Source organism: Rhyacophila brunnea, unplaced genomic scaffold (genome assembly GCF_057557595.1).
Source record: "Rhyacophila brunnea isolate RB1 unplaced genomic scaffold, BYU_Rbru_1.0 scaffold_6, whole genome shotgun sequence".
NCBI classification, from domain to species: domain Eukaryota; kingdom Metazoa; phylum Arthropoda; class Insecta; order Trichoptera; family Rhyacophilidae; genus Rhyacophila; species Rhyacophila brunnea.
Window position 1 is genome coordinate 14,823,084 of NW_028233276.1, and position 27,672 is coordinate 14,850,755.

General features: G+C 34.0%; 1 protein-coding gene across 3 annotated transcripts in view; it reads right to left on the bottom strand.

The window, feature by feature from the left end:
• LOC147065258 (choline/ethanolamine kinase) overlaps positions 1-27,672 on the bottom strand; it is a 55,820-nt gene that overhangs the window by 22,775 nt on the left and 5,373 nt on the right. The window contains exon 1 of one of the 3 annotated variants that reach the window (XM_085956371.1): positions 5,372-5,495. The exons of 1 other annotated variant lie outside the window; for it this stretch is intronic. In XM_085956371.1, the coding sequence (XP_085812497.1) occupies positions 5,372-5,383 (12 nt within the window). In that variant the 5' untranslated portion in view covers positions 5,384-5,495. Of the gene's footprint in view, positions 1-5,371; positions 5,498-27,672 lie in introns of those variants that run through there. One more of the 3 variants, XM_085956373.1, reaches the window with a different exon arrangement.

Here is a 27,672-nt window from a genome sequence, read left to right on the forward strand (position 1 = left end):
ATGGTAGTTTATCGTATTTACGTATTGAGGTATTATAATTGTTACAATAAGTTAGCCGTTTAAATTGTCTATCTCGCTCTAAAAGTAAACACAGCCAAGAGAGGGGCTGTTATAGGTCTCTCAGCAAGAGTTGGTGTGACACAGATACGAAAGATTGTGTGTATTGGTGAATTTCTGAAGAATACAGTATTCTTTTACAGGCTGTTTCTTTTTTGAATGAGTCTGTGTGAGTATTCGGTCGCCTCAACTCTGGTTGTGCGATCTGTAAAACATAGCACTTTTTGACAGTTTAGACAGTTAACTTATTGTAAGAATTAACCACGTCAATACAAAAATATGATAAACTACAGTCGATAGCTGTCTTGTGTATAGAATAGACCCACTGGAATGTACAGTAATGTAAATAAATAAATTATTTAATGTACAGATATTCCACGTATATGCAGTGTTTATTAATTGATACTACATAAAGAGATGAAATGTAATTAAATACACTCAAAGGTAATGTCACGTTTTTGTAATAAATAAATAGTTAATTGTACATGGCAGCTTATAACACTTATGCAGTAATTAAGAAATATTCTATCATATAATGGAGACACGGCAAAGTTAATCATTGGCTTAATAAAAGATAATAATTAATGTTGAATAAATTTGAAGATGTAGCATCTTCATTGGGTTAATTTAATCTTAAATAATTCTGCATCAATTATTGCAATCACCTTGTAAAAGCATTAAAACTGAGTACTCATATAAATATTACTATACAGGCCAATGCATAATAATAATCATAGAAATATTCCATAACATAATAAACATTCTCAATGTCAAGGATATAAATGTAATCAAGATTATGATAAATATGATTTATATGTAAATAAATTTAACCAGTTGTTACTTACTGTTACCATCATAAAAATACATCTGCAAGGCTGCTATTGGCGGCTATCAAGGGTGGTTTATCATATTTATGTAGTGAGGTATTATAATTGTTGCAATAAGTTCGCTGTCTAAAATGTCAAAACTGCCTATCTCGCTCTAAAAGTTAACACAGCCAAGAGGTGCTGTTAAAACATATCACTTATTGTAACACTTACAACTAATTTATTGTAACAATTATAATGCCTCAATACATAAATATGATAAACTACCATCAATAGCCGCTAATAGCAGCCTTGTAGATCAAGATAAATTGATCAAAACGTATCCAGTTTGATTGTAATTTGAATATTTTTCATATGATACCATCGGGAAACAAGTTTCTCTTAAAATCGATAGATGGCAATATTGCCTAAACTAAAAAGGTAGAAAGCAGCGTCTCTCTCTCTACCCACCCTCTGACCAGGCCAGACTCTTAAACCTCAAAAACATTATTGAAGATGAAGTACTATGCACCATGTTCATGTTTTAAATACTTTAAACCACCCAACACACAGCTGCACACAATAATTATTAAGGTTGTATGTCTTTCACAAGCAATTATTTATAGTTAGATTTGCATTGAACGTTTTTTTATTATCTATAAAACCAACTCTTGAGACAAATTGCTTTTTCTTCTAACGTTGTACCGTTAAGACTCAAATCATTTTCTAGCGCCATTTGTGGTAGAAGATTTTTTTTTGCGGAAACATTTTATTTATACTTAATGCTATGTGACACAGACTCACAGAAGCACTTTGTATACAACTTGAATGCATGTCATATAGACAGTAGGCAACGTACGTAGGTCCTTATTGTATTTCACAAAATTCAGTTTTTTCAAATGTTTGTTGCGCTCCTGCTCACAGCTATTAATTGCAGTCGTATATTTTACAATGTTTTTGGGTTCATTCCTTCGTTCTTAAAAATCCATTTTTAAACAAGCATTCAAATCAAGAAAACTGAGTACTGCTGTCAAATATATCCACTATATTCCTTTATCGCAGTAAGTATTATAATCTGCTACCGGAAAAATCAGACATTCTCTTGATCGTGCAAACTTAGAAATTGTCACAATATTTTCCATTGGCATTTTGTGTTTAAGCACAAGAATCATAACTAAATGAGTCCCGATCTGTGGACATTTATTAAAATTGTTTAATTGAGACAACCATTAACTTTATGAAAAAGTAATCTGATTAAAGCAATTAAAGCAAAGAATATGTAGACACTTAACGAGACAAAAGAACAGTATAATTATATGTAATTAAAATTGTAAAACCACAAATATAACTATGGGAATAACCCACATTCGCTAATAGATATTATTTTGTGTGTTATCAAATTTTCCCTTAATTAGTAAGACTACTGTACATATGTCAATTAATAATTATTAAAACCTCCGATGGGACAATTTTTATTTTTTTGTTTATTATTAGCGATTAGAGTTTAGAAAATAATTACTAAATAAATAATTAAGTACTTAAGTACATATTGCTTTTTCTCATTTAAAAAAAAAATATTAATTATTAGGTATGTATTATTTACCATACCCTACAAAATAAACAAAGTGTTCCGTTAAAATTTCAGGATTTGCGAAGTGTTCCATAGCAGGATATGTTTGGGAAACCCTGCTAGATCTTATCGACCTTTTTAACAACATTTTTTGATTTTTTTACTACTTAGGTACTTACCTACCTACTTAATATATTGTTATAAATTATACATTTTTCTAATAATCATACGAAACTAATAATCAAAACTAAATCCGGTACAAGTCGGTTATGTGGAATACAGCGGCAAACACATTTTGAAAATAGCCGATATACTGAATTATTTGTTAGGTTAACCTAACCAAAGCTAACCTAACCTAACCTAAACTAACCCAAACTAACAAATAATCCAGTATAGCGAGTATTTTCAAAATGTGTTTGCCGCTGTATTCCTCTTAACCGACTTGTACCCTAAGGCATAAAGCCCACCAACGCGGCGCTCGGTGCGCTCTCTACGAAGTAGGCCCCCTCCCACCCGCGCATTACCCTTCACCTATGTAATAAGGGGCTCAAGGAGCACAAAATCATTATTATTATCAGCGTCTCTCATAACAAAGCAATAAAAATATTATTAAATTTCTCGGGGCTTGAAATTAATACTCACAATGACATCATTATACCAGCGAAATATCGGACACGCAATAACTAAACAAACAGTTCACAGTTATTAAATAATGGCTTCTCGCCCGTGCTTTTGCTTGCCATGTTCAATGAATGGACTACGTTGTATTTTCGTTAATTCGTATCGCTGAGAAGCCAAAAAACGATGAATCATGGGGCAGGCGGGCACAATGCGTCGTCAAATCCAGTGTGCGCTGGCGTATTTGATTACGTTGTATTTTGATGATTCACATAGAATATGCACGAGCGCCCCGCAAGTCCGCTTTAGTGGACTTTATGCCTAAATCCTAATAATCGAGGTTCGGATAACCGAGATTCTACTGTATTACAATCACAACCAAATGCGTGGGACATCGAAGAGATGCCTTCATCCAGCAGTGCTTTGATCCAAGCTTACGATGAATATTATAGAAAATATTTTTATTAATCATTATTATTAGTAGAAACATATATTATTAGTAGAAACATTCACGGACTTACTGTTATAAAATATGGTAAATAATATTGGGAAGGTACATTTTAGTTGGTATTCAATCAAAATGTCAACTAATAAATGCCAACTGCATTATTACTCGAGTTAGCGTGAAGCATTCAATACTTGCAACATCTAAATATAGCTCTCTGTTGTTTCTGACAACAACGGTCCAATAACCCCTGAGAATAACAACAAACAAATAACAAAGTAAACGAAATAATTCATTGAGATGATACAAAAAATACTGACAGATCTCATGAATAATAATTAATCACAATGTTTATAAATAAATAGGCTTAAATAATTTTAGGATACTAAACAACATAATATTATTGCAATCTATCTAACCTGGATACAGTCACGAAGTTCGTGGCGCAAGTGAATAATAATAAATTATAGTAGGAAAATAATAATGTATTTTTACGTTTTGCACTTTGGACTGTTTTGGATTTGTCAAGTGACAGCTTTAAACTGCATAGGATTGCCATAGTGCAGTATATTAAAATTCCTTACAAAAATACTCATACCTGAAAAATATATTCCATAACACAAAGTAAGTCTACGACTGAACCAGGGATGTGGTATAATAGGCTAGATATTTCAAGTGTAAAACATATGGGAAAAACTTATCACGGCGTGTTACTTTTATAGTTACGTCTGTATCATAATAATGTGAAATTTGGTTTGTCGCGTTAATGTAACGTGCTTTCAATATTTGGCTTTTTTATCAGTGTTTTATGGCCGTCAGGCCGTAACTACCTTACTAATGTTGGTCCGTGGTGATGGCTTTTACATTTCTATTTATTAATCTGTGCAGTGACTGTAACCAATTAAGTACGTTTTAAGTTTAATAGATCAACAATACGACTTTTTTCCTTGCGTTTACAGATAGAATCATTTTTTTCTTCCTTAGAAAACGTAAGTAAAGGTAGTTCAATAAATTAATCATACCTACGAATTGAATATACGTCATAATATAATAATACATGAATTGTATTTATTAGTATTCTTATAAATAACAAGTACCATATTTTTATAAAAACTCAAAATACATATCGACCAGAGACTATAATTTATAATATACCAGTCTATGGTATATGCCTAAACGGAACTGCCGGGAAATTTAAAATCACACTGTAAATACGAATTTGACAGATCGATAGGTACCTACCTACCTATTACATTATTGAATTTTTCTATTGAGTTATAAGTTCGAAATAGTACTATATAATAAATATTTACCGCATTCTTTGTATATTTTAGAATAGAAGTATTACGAGATACGCATTACAATAATCCTTGCACTATGCATCATTATTATTATTAAATCACAATGAACAGAGGACATTTTATTATTATTATTATTATAGGATTTTTATTCTTAACGAAGCGGTAGAGGACCACTGTCTCGCTGCGTCATTATTATTTTTTTAATGTGAGCTTATTTTCTTTGGGTACTGCGTAGTACCAATATATACATAATTATTTATGATATTAGACTATTAGAGGGAGAAAGCTTACCTGTCAAAATGAGACAGGAAAGTAGATTTTGTAGATAATAATAAAATATGTTAGTAGAATAATATTTTGCTTCCACGCCCCATATCCGACAACCCTAACAACCCTAAGCCGACATCAACTTAATGTCGCCGATAATAATAACATACAGACCCAGTTTCGGCCAGTTCTTTTAAAATTATATAAAAAATCGTTTGTTTTATAATTAATAACATTACGATGTAACCTGCATATCTGCATCTATACATAGGTATCTAGCTACTAATAAAAAACACTGTTAACTCACGTTCAAATACATCTGTATATTTATTTATGCATCGAAACATACATCCGTAAACATGTTGATATTTTCACTAATTTGACACTTTCAACCACAATCAAATTAATGTTTTCTATTATTATTATAATATGAACTACCGACACAAATACTGGGTATTGTTGATATGAATAGGTATATTATGCTATCACTAAAGTTCTTATAATTTTAATTTGGAATAATTAATGCACATTAAGTATATCGCAAAACATTAAATTACTAAGATATGTTTTCAAGTGTGCGACAAAATAATATAATATAACGTCAAACTACGTCATAGATAGGTACATACTTCCAGATAAACTGATGCAAAATAATTTAGAGGAAATTTCGCGAACGGACGTCAGATTCTGCCAAACTAATCGATAGCGTCAGGAGCATGCGCACTTTTGCGAACACGCAAACATGTCAACTTTCGAATAAGTTTGTTTTCCGACATGTTAAAAATATGAAAGTTGACACGAAACTTGACGGAACAAAATCATTACTTTTTTCACTGTTACCATCTGACAGAACAAAACAATACGAATAGTTAAAAACGAGCTTAATAATTTTATTATTCAATATACCTTCCAACCTCTTAAAATAAATACCATATACTTCCACATATCTAAATAAATACATATTATGTAATAATATTCCAGTTTGATTTTTACCATGTCAGATCGTAAGAAGATCATACTATATGGGCCTCCACAGAGTAGAGGTTGTATTAACCACAGCGTTGGAGCGGAGATCGGAGCAGGAGCACGGAGCAGTGGACCAATGGGGTTTTACCCGGAGCAGGAGCGGAGCCGGAGCACCACTGAAAATTTGTAGTGCTTCGGATGTTTTTTTTTATTATTAAATTTTCGTCCTAAAATCCAATGAAAATATACAATGCATATTTACAATACTGGAATTATTTGAAATACGGCAACACTGACGGAAGATACAAATAATGAAAGAACATTTGCTGTCGGAATTTTGTTTAATAGAATTAATAAAAATGACGATTTTAAAACTTATTTTTTATTTTTTTTAACATTTGTATTCATATACCTAATACCCGTTTTACCCGGAGCGGAGCAGACCCTGGAGCGGAGCTGGGGGCAAGTATTAGGTCCCGGAGCGGAGCAACTCAAAAAATGGTGCGCAGATTTTTGTTTTCACGAGAAGTGGATGTTAAGCCATTTTTGCTCAGCCTATTGGGTCCATACTCTGGGTCCAAACACACATTCGAAAACATCATGTGTGAGTGCGTCCAGTAGGTAATTTTAGTACAGTAGGACTTTTTTTTACTATTACAGCAAATTTGTGGTATGTATATCTCACCTAACTAGCCACGCCGGGCCGCCCCTAAGCCCGGGTCCCCAGGCTAGAGCCCTGTCAGCCCCCCCCTTGTGGGGGCCATGTTCCTAACTATATGGCTTCGCCCTTGCCCTTGGGGGAATACGGAATGACTATTAAGGTTTATTTTTAAAGAAAACTTCTGTTTAATAAACTAAAATAATAGAGGTTGATTGTGAATCATAATTATTACATCCGCCTTGAATCGATCGCTCGTTCTGATGAGACGCCATTATAAAATGACGCGTGATTCGCTGCAGTTACACGGAAAATGCAAGGTCGCAGAAAAAAAAACCGTCAACAACAGCAAAACAAAAAGCATAATATTCCTGTTTAGTGCTTGCCACTTCGTATATTATATTTCCTCTCACCACAACGATTGCTGGCTCTGCATTGTTGAAGCGAAACCAATGTCAATGTTAGGCCATCCTCCCACGGCGCAACTTATGTCCGTCGGAACTGAAACTAAAATTCCAGCCAGTATCTAGCTAATGTATTTCAATGGCGGCTCGCTGACGGCGAGACCGGAATCTCTCAGCTTCAAAACGGTCGCGAAGAGATGCGACATGCTAGTCGCGCGGTCTCTGAAGTTTCCAGTCACCGTAAAACAGTGGTACCAACATCATTAGATTTCGGTGAAAAATCATATTTTCTTACCAAAATTGGTAGCACTTCGTAAAGCCGCTAGCGTCATATCGTAAAAACCGAAACAATCAGAGACGTCAAAACTCAAAAGTACGAGATGAGCGAAGCGAGCATGTTTGTATTTTCTTTTTGAATAGCAGGAGTGATGATCCTAACAAGCTCGAGGTAGCTTTTCTTGGACATTCTATAGAAAGCCAGAAATTTGGAATCGGTTTCTTGCAGTTCCTTTGCAGCAACAAATAGTCTGCAGTTTATGTTCCTTTCTATATAAGGATGAATCCAATATTTTCTTTTATTTTGACTCCTGTATCTGTTGTATTGATACAAAACCAAAGTCTCCTCGTCGTTTGACCCGCTCGAAGACATTGTTTGTTAAATATTAACTTAAATTAAAATAACCTAATAAGCGCGCGTGTTTTGTACAACACAGCTGATAGTCCAGTTTGACAGTTTGAGGTTATGTGATTATTATTTCAACTGAGTTTCAGTAGCGCCGTGTGCGAAGCATCACATTGGCCAGTTTATGAGATCCTTCACAAACCAGTTCTGTCAGATTTCAGTTGCGCCGTGGGAGGAGGGCCTTATTGTTATATCGACTCTATACGAAAATCAGAGACAACTCCAGTTGATTTCTTTAACCCAAACGTATGGTAATTTCATAAATAATTCGTGTTGTTTTTTATGGTAACACAGTGATAGCTGCTAAGTGCTAGTGATGAACCAAAGCTGCTTCATCATGAATTCGCCCTATTACTAGTATATACTAACAATATTGATTCTTTTACTTTCGTACCGAATGACACTTGGATATTTCTCGGATTTTCGGCTTTTCCAAATAGTTAATACCGTAACACGTGTATCTTATTTTTATTGCACCAAAATAACACTAATATCACTCGGAGCAATTCCATAAACAATACGGTATCTACAATAATTTTTAACACACTGCACTGCGTCGTACTTGATTCCAAGTGGATCCAATTAGAATCTACAATTGGACTATTTTATCCAATTATATTAGAGATTCCAATCGGATGCATTTGGAATCAAGTAAGACGTATTAACTGTGTTACTCAACGACATTTGACAACTCGCGGTCATGGGCGGCCATGTTACGTAAATATTACGCCTGACAGTTACCTTCCCGGGATAATTAACTGTCGAATACGACATAATATCATATTTATCACCTTTTTTATTGATTTTGGGGTTAATTGATATGTTAGAATAGCTGATGATGACATTGGGTGGGCGTTATTTTATCTTATATATCTTATAATAGAGTCAACTTAGCTCATTCAGATTACTTCCATGTAAGTGCTTTATAATTTTTGTATAAACATTGGGGCCCAGCCGGACAAGGGATGTCAGTCCAATAACTCCAATAGTTGATAATGAATAGTATTATACCGTTAAAAATATATTAAAAAATAAACAACAAGGAAATCTAAACAAATGGAGGAAAAGCTAAAACCAACCTATTGCATTAATTTTATTTTGAAGGAAATAAAGCTCTCAATTTTGATTTTCGACAATTTTTTTTAAAATACTGATTGACCTTGCATGATTTTTGCATAGAGGCCAATTTTTAAGTACACCACTGCTAATAATAATAAGAAAACAGGTAGTTATTGTATTAGAATTCACTAGAAATGTGTAGGTACATACTCCGGAAAATCAAAAACACCTGACACTGCATGATACACTTTCAAAAAGTGTTAATTTCATTTAAAATAATATAGATACATACGTAATGCAGTTAACTAAAAATCAGTAACAATGCGATAAAATCCGTATCCGGAAATTTGTACGTATACAGTTCACCGCAGTACGTGAAACATGAGTTCGTGTAACATTTAATCAAATGACGAGTTCTTGAACATTTCACCGTGGAGTATATTTGTACGTATGCTACAACATGTGGCGAATTTTACGAGATGTCTTTACTAGGTTAGGTTAGGTTAGGTTAGGGTTAATCTAATTGGAACAGTACTATTTACAAACTATCGCCGCATTTTGTAAGATACGTACAGATGTATTCTATATAGATAAGAACTCGTCATTTGATAAAATGTTATACGAACTCATGTTTCACGTACTGCGGCGCACGAAAGTGTCCCACGATGAACTGCATACGTACAACTTACATGTAACCGATAAAATAACGTACCCATACGACATTCGGTATGAGAGTCGAATTACATTGGATTCAAATTAAAACATTACTTACATGATGCTTACTTACTTACATAATATTTATCTGAGAGAAGATTGTTTTATAACATTAGAATTTAAAATTAGAACATTAGTTAAAAATGTTAAAACAATAATAATTTTGAGATAACGGCTCTGTTCTCGTCAAAAATAGATAAGTGCGATAATATTATGGTAACCATTGTATTACGAAATCGAAATGAACTATGTATAAAAACTTCAAATATGCGTACGGTACGGCGACCATTCGACCGTTACATTAGAGGACAGTTCTTAGTTTACTTTCAAAAACTACCTTTGGCCTCTATGTGGAAATCAATGCTTGATTTCTTGCCATAAATACCTAGTTCTGAAGTGAAAAAAAACGATTGGCTGTCAGAAAACCTCACGAGAAAATTCAGTAATTTCCACTATTTTTATCACCAGACAGCTTAAAAAATGGGCAAAGTTTCACTGTTTTTCGCCTAATTCCGGAACCCGAGATTTAAAAAATAGTAAAAGAATAGATGGAATAGAAGAGAGAGAATAACATAGAAATATAAAAGTCAGTCGCCATGGACCAATGTTCTGAACCCGGACTCCTGGACTCAGTATACTACTTTATCGTCGACATCTACGTCGACACGATGACGTCTGACCGATTTAATGTCGTATATTAGAATTATTAGATAATACGTAATTTTTGAAAATAACATATTGGAAACAATCGACGATAATTTGACGCCGGTGTTGACCATGTGATTCTGGACAATCTGTGTCAATTTGGCGTTGCATGTTCCTAGTGAAAAAAAATATTTTGAGATATTTTGTAAACTAATTTTAAAAAAAAATAACAAATAAACACTTTGTCAAAATAATATTGAAATTAAACATAATATTATGGTCATAAACAAGTTGACAGTTTTAAGTAAACTATTGTCGAATTTACTACAAAATAAATATCCAGATTTATTAGACATTTTGGTCATTTTTAAAAATCCCTTTTAAAATCTGTCCTTACTCCCCATATTTCTACACACTCAAGATCATGGCCCCCACATCCTGAACCGGGCCCCCATACTGGGATCTTTGGCGGGGGCCCCTACGTATCTCTAAGGATAAAGGCAGTGTGATGTTCTACAATAGCGTTTTCCAAATGGTGTACGCGGTAAAATATCAATGTGTATATTTAGTGTTTTGTGTTGTATATTTTAATACATCTATTTGAATTTAGGAGTTGTCGAGTGTCGATACACAATTAAAATTTTTATCGTACAACCATATAATTTTAAGTAATAACATTATTGAAGGAAAATAGCGCCGCAGCCGACTTTTTTTACTATTAATGCAAATTTGTGTTGTGTGTTTATCTTACTTATCTGGTCGAATAGCCTTGCCGGGCCCCTCCTGAGCCCGGGCCCCCAGGCTAGAGCCTTGTCAGCCCCCCCCCCCCCCCCTCTTGTGGAGGCCATGCTCAAGATATAAAACTTGCTTCCCATTAGTTTTGGGTTCTCTGGGTATCCATCCATATAATCCCTGACTAGCTACAAACGCAGCAGATGTTGATTTTAATAATATTACCTATCTTAATTTTTATAATGGCAGAAATGACACACTTTTCATAGTCATCTGATATTTGCTTCATTTTAAATTACATCGCATATAATCATTGTCAGTGACGTCCTTAGGCAAAGTGCCGCCTTTAAGCAGACTTAGAATACCGTCCAGGGCTCGAAATGGACCGGAACGCACCGGAGCGCCGTTCCGGTTCATAAAATCCACAAAATTATCGCTCCGTCGCGTGGAAATATTAATTTGACCGTCAGAGCTAGATATTTCATATAATAACAAAATAACACTTATTTTTTATAAATCACATTTACAATTAATGTAGCATAGTATAATATAGTTGATATTTTCGTAAAATTATCGAGCGCTCCGGTTCGTAAAATTTTCCATTACGAGCGCTGATACCGTCCCCTTTTATGTTTAGTTTCAAATCGTCTGCAAATTTGTTAGTTACCCACTTACCCATTTTATTATTTATTTTCGACCATTTTAAACAGACATTTACACCAAAAATCTTAAATTTACATAAACACCGTGTGCTAAGAATTACAGCATCTCCATGAAACCTACTCTCAAACAGTGCTGCATTTAGGCACGTGGATGTTTTTGGTATTGACAGGTTTGGAGGCACCCTTGTGAAGATATTGAATGTGCGATATTATCTGAAAAATTCTTGGGTACAAACCTACTTGCCGATTTTATAATTTATTTTGACCATCTTAAACGGGCAAATACACAAAAAATCTTTAAATTGACTTGCACATCATCTACTGACAATTAGAGCATTTCCACGAAACTTACTCTCAAACATTGGTGGTTTTCGGTACGTGGAGGCCTGTGGTACTGACAGGTTTGGAGGAACCATTGTGAAAATTTTAATTTTAATTTAAATACTATGTATGACAATTATTGGTACTTATTACAAAACAACAATAGTTTTGTTGTCAGCATTTTTGTGTGTCGATTATTTTTAAACTAAGATGTCAATAATTTCTAATGAAGGGAAACCCTTCATGGAAAACCAATACTTCTCTCGAAAATTGTAATATTTGTATTCGTGTCTTTATTCGTCGCCTTTTATGACGCGCGCCTCCCCTATGCAACGCACGACGTGTCTACCCCATGGTCCACACAAAAGGAGGGCTGACAACGCTCTAAATCTGGGAGCCCATGCTCAGGAGGGGCCCGGCGAGGTGAGTCAACCAGATAAGTAAGATAAACACACATCACAAATTTGCATTAATATTAAAAAAGTCGCCTGCGGCGCTTATTTCCTTAAATAATATTATTATTTAAAATTATGGGGATATTCGATAAAAATTTTAAGTGTGTATCGATACTCGACAACTACATAATTCAAATGGAGTTCAAAATAAGTATACAAAAAAAGTAAATATACCTAGTACCTAAACATTAATTTTATCGCATACACCATTTGGAAAACGCTACTGTAGAGCGTCACACTCCCTTTATCATTAGCGATAGGTAGGGGGGGCGCTAAAGATTCTAGCGTGGGGGGCCGTTTCAGGATGTGGGGGCCATGGCCTACCCACACGGGACGTCACTGACCATCGTCCTTGCGAATACGACCGATATGCGCATTGTTTACGTCTAGAAGTGTTTTTACCTATGCAAAACATATTAACATAATATGTAATTAAAATGTGCGCCAAATCTTACATAATAATAATTTCATATATTGTGCGATGCAAAAAACTGTCGATGCGACAATGAAAACAGTGAGGAAGCTAATAAATTTAAAATAGATCATGTTGGTATCTAGTCTTGGCACCGCTTTATTAGTAAGTAACACCACAACGCGTAAATATTTACTAGATCAATATTAAATCGTCTGGCACCGACGTAGTTTAGGTACCTACCTGCATTTTTATGTATTGTAATTAGTTTACTACGCACAATACAGGCGTATGTACATACTCACAAAACAATAATTATTGTGTGTCTTTTACCATTTGAGATATTTTTTTAATAATGACTGTTTAATCAACTCAACATAGGTAACGTCAGCATATCTTAGAAACCTCTCAAATCCCATCTTGGTCAAAAATATTATTTTTATTTCGACTGTAGAAAGGGAAAAGGACGTAACACTCAGTTTTTTCAAAATACGTTTTATTTGATAATAACGTTTTACACGACTAAATACACGTTGTGTCCAAAAGCTGAAAATGCCGATTGATTATCTAAATTTAGCAGGAATTTAAAAAAAAAAGAACGAAGTCTTGTGGGAAAAACGACTTAACCATTATTTTTGTTAGTTGTTCTTTAATTAATTCAATAATTAATATCAGATTAGAAATAAAAAACCTAATTATGAATAATCATGCACTTCACGGTTATGTCTATTTTGTATTTTAACTTTGATCGGAAACCATAACAAAAACGTTTTTGTTCCTCTTCCAAAATTTGATTTGTGTGGATTACGTCCTTTTTCCTTCGCTAAAGTCGATCGATACACGATAGATACACTCAAAACAATTTAGAATAAAAATATAAAACAATAATCACTCTACGTTACGTCACCCTGTTCAATCACAAGACGATCATAATATGGACCTCCACAGAGTGCAGGTTATATGAACAGACTCGACTTTCGTCCATTCTACTTTCGTACAATTCGCAATTTCTTCCATTACTTAAAATTTAGATTTATGTTGATAATGCAAGCTCTATAAAGAAAAGAATAAAACGGTGGTATCCAACTATCTCTTGACAAGTTTGTAAAGATAACACCTGATTGCTAATACGCCTGTTTGATGTTTTTTTACATGGCTTTACTTTCATCTTTCATAACAGCGGCAAACCGGGCAAACAAATTTTGAAAATAACCGATATTCTGGATTATTTGTTAGGTTAGGTTAGGTTTTCATTCTTGAATAATTCATGAATTTTGCCAAAATCGGCTATGAAAATTAACGCGATTTCCGCCTGGCTTCCTGTTTTTATCCTTTTAAGTCTCCAAAATCAAATCCGAATTTTGTTATACCTACCACACCCAGTAGGGTAAACCAGTTTCCCTGGAGGTAACCTTCCGTCCTTTATTTGAGTGCGATGTCCTTTTTAGATTTATTTTATTTTCAGAAACCCACTTTTGACCTTTATTTTGAAAACCGTACTTTATTTTCACCGTTTAAGATAAGATGTGTAATGTGGCCATTAACAATTTTATTTTTGCAAGATTTTCAGTTATTTGGCAACAAAATAATTAGCAAAAAGTGCGTAAAATATTACGTCGGTGTACAGGTATGTAGTTAACCTTCATTTTTTAAAGTATCTAAGTAGGTACCTAAATGTGTATTATTTTGTTTACTATTTTTATGTGATGCAAAATAATGTCATGATCATGAGATATCTACCTACATAGCACAGTACCTACCTACATCATAATTATCGATCAAATAACAGATTATGACTCAACCATCAACTTTACTAAATGTGTATTTTTTGCTCGATTTACCGTAATATAGGTACTTATATCTTTTCTGATGTGCATAACTACTGGGCATGAGGACGCATGTGTCAGCAATACGCTCAGCGGTTTGTATTTCTCCGCATTCATTTAAAAAATGATTAATTTTAATCTCCACTTTCTTCCTCCACCCACGAAAATACTTAACCGTTAAGTTTGACAGCGTAGCTCTCACCAGACACTCCCTCTGCAGAACGTAAAAAGAAACTATGTACCTACTAACTGTGAAAACCAACCAATTAGTCACAGAAAAACGTTTATTGTGGATTTATCAGTTTTTGAAAATAGATGCTTCAATTACAAAAATTGAAGATGCGTGGTAGCAGTGACGTCCCTAGGCCAAGTGCAACGCATAAGCAGACTCAGAATGCCATTTTTACTACGTTTTATTAGCTCGTATTATTGTTTGTCCAGTACATTTTTTTTCTTGTTTGTCCAATACAAATCTTGTTTAACTAACTTCCCGACTAGCTAGACCTTTAAAACTTTTAGAATTATATCAGAACACGACGACAATGTATTCTTTTAATACTTAATAAATGAATTGAATTCATTTTCAGTTAATTCTGTTTTGTATGGAAAGTTATTTCGGAAAAAAAATCGTGAAAAGTAAAACACTATTATTGGTTGCTAAGGGAGTCCTAGCTACTAAATTATTAATATATACGTGCGTTACTATGCAACAAAAGCACTAGCTGACACAATAAAAATAACCAACACGTTTGTTCGCCGGGAGACTCACGTGGTGACTCATAATCACGTAGCGAGGCGCCAAGCGTGCAGTGTAGCCATTGCGATAGAATAGTGTGCGTTCACTAGGATATGTCACCTAGCACGTGGCCACCAAGCAAGGCACCTGCCTATGTGGCCGAAGCCTTAAAGGTTGTAATATTTGTATTCGTTCCTTCGTTCGCCGCCCCTATGGATCGCATGATCTCCATACCGCTACGGGACGTTGACGTGAGGGTAAGCAAACTATATATACATTGCTTAGGGGTGACAAATTAATGAATAAAACCTACGATAACAATTTTTGAAAGCAGTGGCGGATTTCCATTAAGCGGACGATGTGGTCGCTTCGTTAGAAACTACCGAAATCTTAGTTAAAATAAATCACATGGGGCCCCCAAACCTGTCAGTGCCTTTGACGTCCACGTATCTAAAATCATCGCAGTTTGTGAGTAGGTTTCGTAGAAATGCTCTAATGCTCGGTAGATGATAATTATTTACCTACGTCATTTTTTGCATTTGTCAGTTTAAGATAGGTGGGTATGCACATAACAATTTTGAATAATATAATTTGATACTAGATGATTACAATATAAAAAGAACTTTTTATATACTTACAACGTTTTTTAATTTTCAGTTGAATCACATAAACTTGACCTGACTAGCTTAAACGATCAAAAAAATTGTATTTGATAGAAATAATACTGAAATGTCATTTTTACACTCATATTGATTTCCATAGTAACGCGCGTATATATTAATAATTTAGTTGTTAGGACCTAGGACCTAGCAACCAATAATAGTGGATTGGATTACGGATTTCCTCCGAAATAACTTTTCATAAAAAACAGAATTAACTGAAAATGAATTTAATTCTACTTAAAGATGGCTAAAAGTATTTTAAAAATGCATTGGCATCGTGTTCCAATATATTCCAAAAGTTTCAAATGTCTAGCTAGTCGGGAAGTTAGTTAAAAATCGATTGCAAGATTTCTACCGGACAAATAACCAACGGACAAATAAGAATACAACCTAATAAAAACGTTGTAAAATGAAAGGGGATGGTATTCTGACTCTGTCTAATGGCAGCACTTTGCCTAGGGACGTCACTGGACGTCAGTGCATGGCAGTTTAGGTAGAAAACTACTTATTCATTTTGTAATACACTCCGGAAAATGGTTAGATATCACGATTTGTGATGCAGCACGTGCCCATACAAAAAAACACAAATAATTACCTACCTAATTAAAAGAATAAATCCCAGAACATAAATTATCTGCGCACTGGATAGTCTTTGTAATATTATATTTGTCAACATAATCATACATTATCTTTCACAATTTTTTGTAGACTTAAAATCGCAGTTAAATAAGTCAATATAATCTGAGATATGAGAAGGCTCCCCTGATCAAAGTATTAACAAAATATAGATCAAAATTTCCCGTGCGATAACAAATTCAGAGTTGCCAACATAGCGTTTTTTGCCAAAACATTTTTCACGACCTGTCATCAGTGTTGCCATGTTTACTGATATTTCAGTAGATCTACTGATATTTTTTCATATTTTTGGCAATATACTGAATCTACTGATATTTCCGCGTTCCACAAAATTCCCACCATCCGGGGAAAAAGCGAGCCATCTTTGAAAATCTGGTAACTTGCGGCCAAACGAGCCAACCATGAAAAATTGGGAACCTGCGGCCACTGATATTTTGTCGAATCTACTGATTTTTTTCCTATATTCTACTGAAATTTCAAATTTTGACTTGGCAACACTGACTTTCTAACTTGCGAATATCGCATCTAGATGTTATGACGTTTAGCGTTTTTCTCGACTAAGATATATTTTGTAGCGGTTCTCGCATAGTTCTGCTCCGTCAAATAAAATAGCCGTTTGAACCCTGTGATGCAGTGATGCAGATGATATATTTATATACTACTCTATAGTAGAGTCTGGCTAGAAGCAGTAATTGCATATTACTTCAGTGGTCACATCGTTTGCAAAATTGACGCACTGACCGTCGCCCTCCTTCTGCACTCGCTGGCAATCGGAGAGCGAAAGTCGAGCAGTGAACACGTCAATTTGTTTTGTGATGGCGACGGGGGTATTAATTCTTAAATCGTGTAAAGATGACTAAAAAACGTTACCCATTTACTTGAAAAAGAAAACAAGTCAATGAATATATTATTATTGTTACTAATAGAACATTAAATTGACGCATGTTGGATTTATATGACAAATTATATTTCGTTCGACACGCGTCATTTGCACAATCCGCGCATCGCCTAGCCACGATCTTTTTAGACCATGCCTCAACTGAGGAATAGCCTTAAAAGCTAAATACTATAAAATACGGTACGTACTCAGTGAGGAGTCTTTCAAGCTAGTGAGTAATCGCATTGTAAATATTGTATTGTGGAATAGTTATTTCACCATAATTGTTAAAAATGAAGAACTCAACAGAGTGCAAACTTGTCGATTGTCGACTCGAGGAAACATTGAGAGGGGAAATCTGTTTTTTTTTTTGTTTCAAATCAAAATGCGCGCCAAAATCATTATATTATCTGCCGTCAGCACTGACGAAACTATCTACATTGGAACAGACCACAGAGCGGTGAAATGCCCTTATAAAAATGAAAATACTAATATTGTGTATTAAAATTAAATATATTATGTCTTTATTAAACAGGTATAAAAAACAAAATATTAGTAAGATTTAAGAAGAATAAAATCGTCTAATGAGTAATGTGTACTTAATTGGCTCCACAGTCCGACGTGGATATTGACCGCCTTACGAAATATTTTGTTTCACGAGAAATGGATATAAGCAGGATCATCATATGGATAGAAACACACTAAAAACAACGTGAATAGGTACGTACGGGATTCGAGCCCGAGACCCACGACCAGAGATGGGTTTCGGGAATTTCCCGACAGGAATTCTCAAGAAATTTTCGAGATTTCCCATCCCGAATCTCGAGAATTGAAATTTTTAACATTTCGGAAATCCCGGCTCTCGAGAATCTTTTCTCGGGATTCGGGATTTCTTTATTATCAAATATTAATTGAAAAAACGATATTCTATTAGAAAAAAAGTGGACATAAAACACAAAACGTTCAAAGACTGATCGGGGCATTTAACACAATTAAGCCAACGTCGACTCAAAATGAGAGCAATTTTTGCAACATCAGGGAATTTTGTGTCTCAAAAGCGTATGCGATTGTCAGACGCAGCGATTGACAGTCTGTGTTTTTTGAAATTCTATTTTAATAAGTAATGTTTTGAATTATTTTTATCTTCCTACTTCTATTTTGTTTGTCTTCTTAAATAAATAAAAAAAGTCATATTTTTTTGGAATTTGTCTGTTTTTACACTGATTTTAGGATTTTTACAGGTTTTTTTTAAATTTCCCAATATCTCGGGAATTCTCGAGAATTCTTTTCTGGAAATCCCGAATCTCGAGAATTCAAAATTTAATCATTTCGGGATATCCCGAATCTCGAGATTGAGATTTTCTCGGGAAATACCCAACTCTACCCACGACGTTTTTGCGGGCGTTTCCTGTATTTTTTTTGTTCAATGGAAAATTTACATTATTAGGCACATACATATAGAAAATCTTTTCTGTTTTGTATCGATCTGTCTTATTTACATAAAATAAAACAATTCGGAAAATAGTTAATTCTGTCATTTCACGAATAATGATGTTTTTACTGGGGCCCCAAATGTTGAAGCTCCGTTAGGCTGTCACAGGCTGTCAGCCACGTTTTGATAGTAAATTATTTTAAAATTTTATCTTGCGAATCATATTTCGAAGGCCATGTGTACATTATTAAATTATTGTCATCTAGTAAAATGGCGAATGGCACGGCAGAAATTTCATTTTATTTCTACTTTACATGCGATATTGTTTTGTCGATAATGTCGCATTGTAAAAATATTTCATAATATACATAATAGATAAGTAAGCATATTTTATTTTATACTACTACCTACATACTATAATTTCGCTTCAGTTTCGTTATTGTTATTCAGTAGGTACCATAAAACAGATTAATAAATACAAATGTGAAGAAGCCAGATTGGTAGCCATAATCTAACAATTTCAAGCGAGATTTTCCTTACGATTTAATGACAAATACAAAGCCTCCTAATGTCTTCAAACATTACCATTATTGAATGCGGGTTACTTTTGTTGTGAAAAACTTTAATCATGCATCAAATTAAATATGATAGAGACATAACTATTGAAAATAGCATATTCTTTAACACATGTCTTCACATTCCAGAAATCAACGTTGTTGCAGTCCCATCTCATTATTTGTGTGTATAATGTACCTATTCAATGCTAGCTGCTAGCAAACAATACCACTACAACTACAAGCCGCATTTGCCGTACCTTTGTTGCCACTGTAAAACGATTTACCTATACCAGTGGTGAAGCGTGGAGGTAGGTTGTTAAGATCAGCCATAAATTGTGCACACTAAACTTTGTCAGTCATACGTATTTGTTTTCACTGAAATAAGACGACAATTTACAGACGGTGTTGGTTAGTTTAAATCAATTAAACCAAGCTATAATAAATAATAGTCATAAAAATAATCGTCAATCTATAAAATATCTAAAATTATGCAATTAAATCATACATAACTTTGGATATTTTATGGATAGAATAATATTTTTTTAATAGTTTGATCTAGGCAGGGCAATGAATTCAAAATAAATTAACCAACAATAATATGTGTAATGATTTCTTAATCCAACGAAAACAAATAAGTTTGAATGAAAAAGTATACCAAAACTATTATGGTTTGGTTTAGGCAGGGTTTAATTGATTTTTTTTTTAAATTAAACAACACCGTCTGTAAATTATTGTAGTCTTAGTTCAATAATAGCAAAGTTTAGTGTGCACTATTTATGGTGGATCTTAACAGCCTACCTCCACCCTTCGGTACGGGTGTGTAACCTGATTATTCATTACAATCATTACCCACTACTAACCGCAAAATAGTATTTCGCTACGAACCTCTCAAACTCAGTAACCTACCGTTGCATCTATACATAACTTGGACATATCAACGTGGGAATGTTTAAAGTTCAATGGAAATCTATGAAATAATCTTAAAATCACCACTATCATTATCAGCCTGGCAGTGCTCGAAATGAACCGGAGCGCACCGGAGCGCCGTTCCTGTTCGTGAGATCGGTAAAATTATCGCTTCATCTCGTGGAAAAAATAATTTGCCCGTCTGAGTTAGATAGGCCATATAATAGAAAATCTAACACACTTATTTTTATGAAATTCACATAAAATTTGATAGCTATGTAAATATCTCCACAAAACTGTTGAGCGCTCCGGTTCGTAAACTTTTCGATTTCGAGCGCTGCAGCCTGGATTTACCCATTGCTGGATGAAAGACTCTCCAAGTTCATCCCATGCCTTTCAGCTATGCTCGTTGGGGTGCCGCGTACTTCCGCAGAACTGAACCATTTGTTCATAATTTTCGGACGTTGTCTACCTCTTCAGTACAATTGGATGACTAGATTTCCCTAGCGATTAGGTCTTCTTCAAGATATTCGAGCTATTAATTTATCAGCGCCAGCACTCGAAGTGGACCGGGGCGCAATTCAGTTCGTGAAATGCTCGAAATTTCTATTTCGAGCGCTGAAAGTCAGCCTATTAACATTTGAGGTTTTATAAGCACATACATACATTATTTGGTCTGTTCCCTTGATCAATCATTTCGTTTTTTGTCCTTACGCCTTATGCCCAGTACGCACCACTATCTTTCTTTTACTGAGTGATCACAATGATGATTATGGGTATCATTATATTAACTGTTCCCAATCTAATGTAATAAATTTCCATTCATCTTGATACGATGATGCACCAATATTTGGAGAGATAGCATCGGTGGAATGTGAGTAGAGGGACGCGCGCCTACTTCAAATCACTGTCAATCGTGCTGACTTAGTCGGAGATAATAACAAAATTTAATCACGACTAGGTAGGTAAAGTGGCCAGATAGCAGCTGTGAAGTGATGAGGTGAGGTGAGGTAGATCCAACCGTTGTCTATCTCATTTATTTTGAAAAATTTAAATCCATTTATTTTTTTAAAAAGTCACAATGAGCACATAACAAATTATTAATTCAAGACGTTCACAACTAAACTTAACAACTAAATTAACTAGAGAAAAACATGGTAGAGAAAAAAAACAAAGCAAAAATTATTTTATAGAAAAGAGATGAAATAAAAAAACAACAATAATTTAAAAAATATACAAATTAAACAATAAAATAGAATTTAAAAAAACAGAATAAGTACTTAATGCATCGTTAAGAATGTCTACATCTCTAGGGAGTGCATTGACCAGCCGCACAGCCTTCGCTATTGGTGCCTGGTGAGCCTAACATGAGTCTATCTCTTTATTAGGTATATGTTTACTTTTATTTCCATATTTCAGGCGAACAAAGTTTCGGACTATCGCTATTTTCCTACATTGTACTAGAGACAGAGTATTTAAATGCCTTGCTTGCCAACTTGTTTATCGATTGCATAAAAAAGATATAACCAACGACGTCATTCCACAACATTGTAATCACCTGACATATTTTTGATAAGCAGTAAAAAATATCTCAGTTGTCACTATTTAATTATTCCAATCTAGTCTCTATGTCCATAAATTATCACGGGTAATGGGTATCTCCACATATTGTGGTCCTGACGAACGAATACAAGCCATACAAGAATATTTCAAATGTGAGTTAGAATAGTTCTGCATTCAGCTGACAAGTTCACTGGTGCCACAGTTGAGTGGATTTAAAGTTATATAATAATTATAATAATCCTCTTATGCAAGTTTTCAAAGCACACATATAATTATTTATTATTTCCAAATGTTCAATGGCGTTTGGACATAATAAATCGTTTGATACCTGCAGAGCTATTCTAACATAATATCACTTATATCAAAAATCAATTTTTAAAAAGTAGTAAATATATTGTACCGTATTCAGACTCAAGTTCAGACCCATCGGGCCGTCCGACTTGGTCGCCACAAAGGCCAGTTATGTTTCGATTAAAAAAATTGCAGAGTCTTATTCATAGTTAGTTCACCGTGCTCCTCTCTACCATCGGCCCTTGTTAGAAATATATTAGTTGAAGGTATATTTTATAATATATATATATATATGTATATATTAAACCTAAACTAAAAGCAATTATGTCACTATTTAAAAAATATATGAAGCAAGTTAGTAGGCATATACTAGTTAGTTTTTTTTAATGTAGGTATATTTTAAAATTTATGCAACTGAGGTTTCTTGAGTGTAGCGTATCAAGGTAGGCCAGCTAATTTAAGATCAAATATCTAGACAAAATTGTTATCTAAAAATAGGTAGAAAAGTTTATTAATCGATAAAGATATACCTATCCAAGTAATGAGAAAAAAATAAAAAAAAGTTAAGTAAGTATTTCAAAAATACAAAGTCGGTTCATTTAGATAGTTTGCGAATAATGCATGACGCAAGTTTTATTATCAAAATGACGATAAAAAATTACATAAAGCTGTCCACTACAACATCAGGTTTCCGAAATTGGAATTAATTATATCATTATATTTTTTTTCAAATTTAAGAAACATCGATTTAGACGTTCCATAGCACGCAATTACCTAAAACCGAAACGACTCGGATTGTACGTAATAACTCAAAAAATACGCGCATTAAACAGTAGAAAATATTTTTCATTCCTTTTTAGGATAGTTATTTAAATGTTATCTTGGATTTGTGTCACAGAACAGATAAATAAATAGAATTCCGATAGGCTATTCTCCAATACATTACATTTTGACGCAGGGTTTTGAATGTGCCAGTGTCCTGTGAAAATTAACCATAAATTATAGAGGAGCAATAGTGTGATCAAATACACCAACATTGCATGAGCGTCAGTGCATAAAACGAGAGCAGTTGTTGGAACGAAATGCAACCGTATTCTTTACACGTGTTTAAGTTTATCCCATATTTTATTTTATTTCTTTTCTTATTTTATTTATTACTTATTGTATTATTAGCTCACACTTCTCTGTATTTTTATTTTTTTAAATTATTAACACTTATTTTATGTCATGTCGTGAACGCTTTGAATTTATAATTTGTTATGCTCATTATAATATGTAAAATAAATAAATTTGATTTGATTCTTCCACACTTGAGATCGGTTGCCTGTTTCTCCACACCCGTTAGGTATTTCAGTTCCCATTATTTCTGAGTTCCCTGATTTGTGTTGAATGCGAATCTTTTAGAATACATATAGATAATTAATATTGTTATCTTAGCCGCGAGGTTTTGGAATTAATTTCAACTACATTATCACTGGATACCTACACAAAATGTTTCATTCCACATTTTTCGAACATTCACCGATTCCAATATGAAAAGGTTCCCCTCTCCCGTTCTAGCAATGAATGATCTGAAAGGGATCTACGACGATTCGGCGCCGGGACAACTGGACGCCACGTAATCGAATGAAATTCGAAAATAAATAGACGTTTGTGAATTATAGGTAGGTACTTTTAAATTATTATATAATACCTACTTGGCGTGAATTTAAATATACACACATAAAAAATAATGATTTAATTGTGCATAACAACATGTTTAAGTTCTAACGAGGAGAGAGTTATTTTATTTTTATAAAGCCTCAGGCATGATAATTATCAATCCACAATAAAAAAAAAACATTATGTTAAAAGAAAAATTAATTAAAACTACTAGATAGTAGATAGAAACTGATTTAAATTCCTCGTCTACTTTCTGTATAAAATCGTAACGAACGACTATTTATTTCATTGGACAGTGCGGCGCCCAATTGTTCTGGCGTCCAGTTGTCCCATTCCCTCTGAAAGACATCATGAAAATCTTGAAAATGCTTAAAATGGGTATATACATATTTATCAAAAAGCCACGAGTTGTGGAAGCAATGGTGTGATTTGCAATTTTTAACCAAATAACAGTAGGTATAAGCTATATTAAACTTTGACATTATACTAATTTTATTTGGGCAGAATACATGCAAAAAACAAACTAAACACGAAGGAGTGTTGAACCTCGTAAATCTTGACATTGTAATTTTGCAAAAGGTTAAACTTTAACCCACAATAAAAGTGAAAGATGAAAGAAATTTCGTATTAAGGAAGCACGAACTTCTAAAATATATATTGCCTACCTACACAGAGTTTCTGAAACAGTGTGTAAATGTGTCGCAAGATATTATTGCATAAAGTAAAATTCAACTATCTGCTAAACGTCATGCGGTTCGATACATTTAACGCAATTAGGGGTACAAGTCACGGTTAGATTTAAATTGTGCGAATGTAGTCCACCGTGCCGCGAGCTGTCACCCCCGAAACAAATGACCGGCATTGAGATCAAAAATGACGCGATGTTCGTGAAGCACTTCACGGGCACCTTCTTGCTAATCTACTTTTGAATGATTTAGAATTCTATAGATATACATAAATATATAAGATAAGATGGTATTTAATGCCCACGATGGCCGAGAGGTATATAAATTGTGGGTCCTGGGTTCATACCCCGGGTCTGGCAAATTCACATGTTGTTTTTCAATGCGTGTTTGAACCCAGAGTATGGACCTAATAGGTTGGGCAAGTGGCTAACATTCATTTCTCGTAAAAAAACAAAAATAAGATCATTATGGACATTATTATGATCTTCTTAGGGTCGGAGATGGTTTTAAAAAATCGTATTTCTAATTTTCTTACCTACCTAATTGTGGGTATTCTGGTGGTTTTTGTGTATTTTTTTAAATGTTTTATGTAACATGAATTTGATTTCAATGCTATACGGCAGTCTGTTTCCTATATACAACAATCTTGAGCTGTGATACAGTGAACTGCATACGTACAGTTTTCAACAATACACGATAAGTCACATGGCGCTGCAAATTGCAGGAAAATGAAGCGAACTATGGTACCTACATAATACTAAAAATATTAAAAATTCTAGTCTTTTAAAAAAGTGATAAATACTATATAATACTATTCAGTGTGACACGAATGATTTATAAGTAGCGAAGTAGGCTGTGGCGCGAAAAAAGGTTTGGAAGCACTGTCTCACGATTTATTAGTCAGGGTTGGGTGCAATTTTGACATAGAAAATAGAGTGCGAAGTAGTCAAAATGTTGATTCAAAAAATGATAAAACAATGGCACGTGTACTAATCGACCAATTAAATAGGAAAATCTGAACTGATGGTTGTTTGTATGTTCCGTCCTAAATGAAAATTGAAGAGATACCTAATGCTAAAACCTAGGCCTTAGTATCTACGTAGACCTCAGTGGCAACGGGTCTAGGACGATTTGGCGACGGGACAACTGGACGCCACGCATTCGAAAATAAATAGACGTTAGGTACTTACACGTACTTTAAAATAAATATTTAATATTATTATTTGTATTTAAATTATTATATTATGATTTAATGTTCGTGAGAATTTAAATATGCACACGTAAATAATGATTAAATCGTGGATATGTTTAAGTTCCAACGAAAAAGCAGTTTTTTTATTTTTATATAAAGCATTAGGCATGGTAATTCCATTAAATTAAAAACATTATGTTAAGAGTAAATGAATTAAAACTACTAAGTAGTAGATAGAAACTGATTAAAATTCATCGTATACGTTATGTTTACGTGTCTACGACAGTGCGGCGTCCAGATGTGCCATTCCCGTGGCCACGGGTCGAGGAAGGCTGTTAAGATCCGACACAGGGAACTCACTCAGCTGTGGGCATCCGACATAATAGTGCACACTAAACTTTGTCAATCATACTTATTTTATTTCATTAAACTAAGAATACAATAATTTATAGTTGATGCTTGCTGGCTAGTTTTTAAAATTCATTAAACCCTGCCTAAATCGATAAATATATAAAATATCTATAAAATATCTAAAATTATGTATGGTTTAATGACTTAATTTTAGATCGTACCTATTTAACAGATAAACGAATATTTTTTTATTGTTATCTACTATGGCTTGCAATAGGCAAGGTTTAATTAAATTTTAAAAACTACACATTGTTATCGTAGTTCAATGAAAACCAATACGTTTGACTGACAAAGTTTAGTGTGCACTATTTTTATATCTGATCTTAACAATTTACCTCCACACTCCGCTACCGATAGACCCAGTAGAATCTAGTCTAATGTGTCCAAAATCTAATAGTGTTTTTTTTTATATAAGTAAGTTTATTTAAAAAAAAAAGTGATGTTTTTAGTAATTAATTCAATTTAGACGTACGTGTCTCACTCATTTAACAGAGAATAAATTAATACTTTGTGAATACGTAAAAAATATGCCATTTTAAATGTTGTACCAGATTCTAATCAGAATACCTACATAATATGTATTATTAATTATTGGAACGAAAGTGATTACAGTGTAATGTATAAAAACTGTTAGTATATTTTTTTTTGTATTTCGCCACAAATTGAAATTATACTATGCAAATAATATACTGACAAATAAGTAGGTGTAACGACGTGTGGTCTTGTAGAATGCCGTTTTCATTACAGCGCGAAAACATTTACGGTGTGGACTACAGAACAGATTAATAAATAGAATTCCGATAGGATATACCCCAATACACTACATTTTGAATATGAGTGTCCTACGAAAATGAAACACACATAGACGTGCAATAGTGTGTAGAATTCACCAATATTGAATGACCGTTAGTGCATAAACCGAGAGCAGTTGTCATAACACTCATAACGAAAGACAAGCGTATTCTTAACACGTGTTTAAGTTTATCCTATATTCTTCCACACTCAAGATCGGTTGCCTGTTACTCCACACCGTTATGTATTTTCAGTTCCTATTATTTCTGAGTTTCCTGATGTCGACTGTCCGAATTTGATATGAATATTCGCAGACGCGGGCCTCAACCAAAAAATGTTTGTGTAAGTCATGCATTTGTGTAGAGACAGGCTGGAGAGGCAAAGATTACAACCAGTTAGTTGTAAGTAAGTAAGTATGATTTGTTTGCGGAATGTGTATGTCAGTCTGTACCAGGCTTAATTTCAAGAATAATTCGGCAAAACATTTTGCAGAAACTGTTTCGCGATGCGATCAACCTAGGCCTTGAAAATTGCCGAGCTTAAAAACATGACAGAAATACATTATTCCGATAAATAAAAAAAAAATATGCACTGTCTCGTTCATCCGCAGGCTCTATTTTGAGAGACAGTATGTGCAAGACAGAGACATACCAAACCACGCCATGTAAG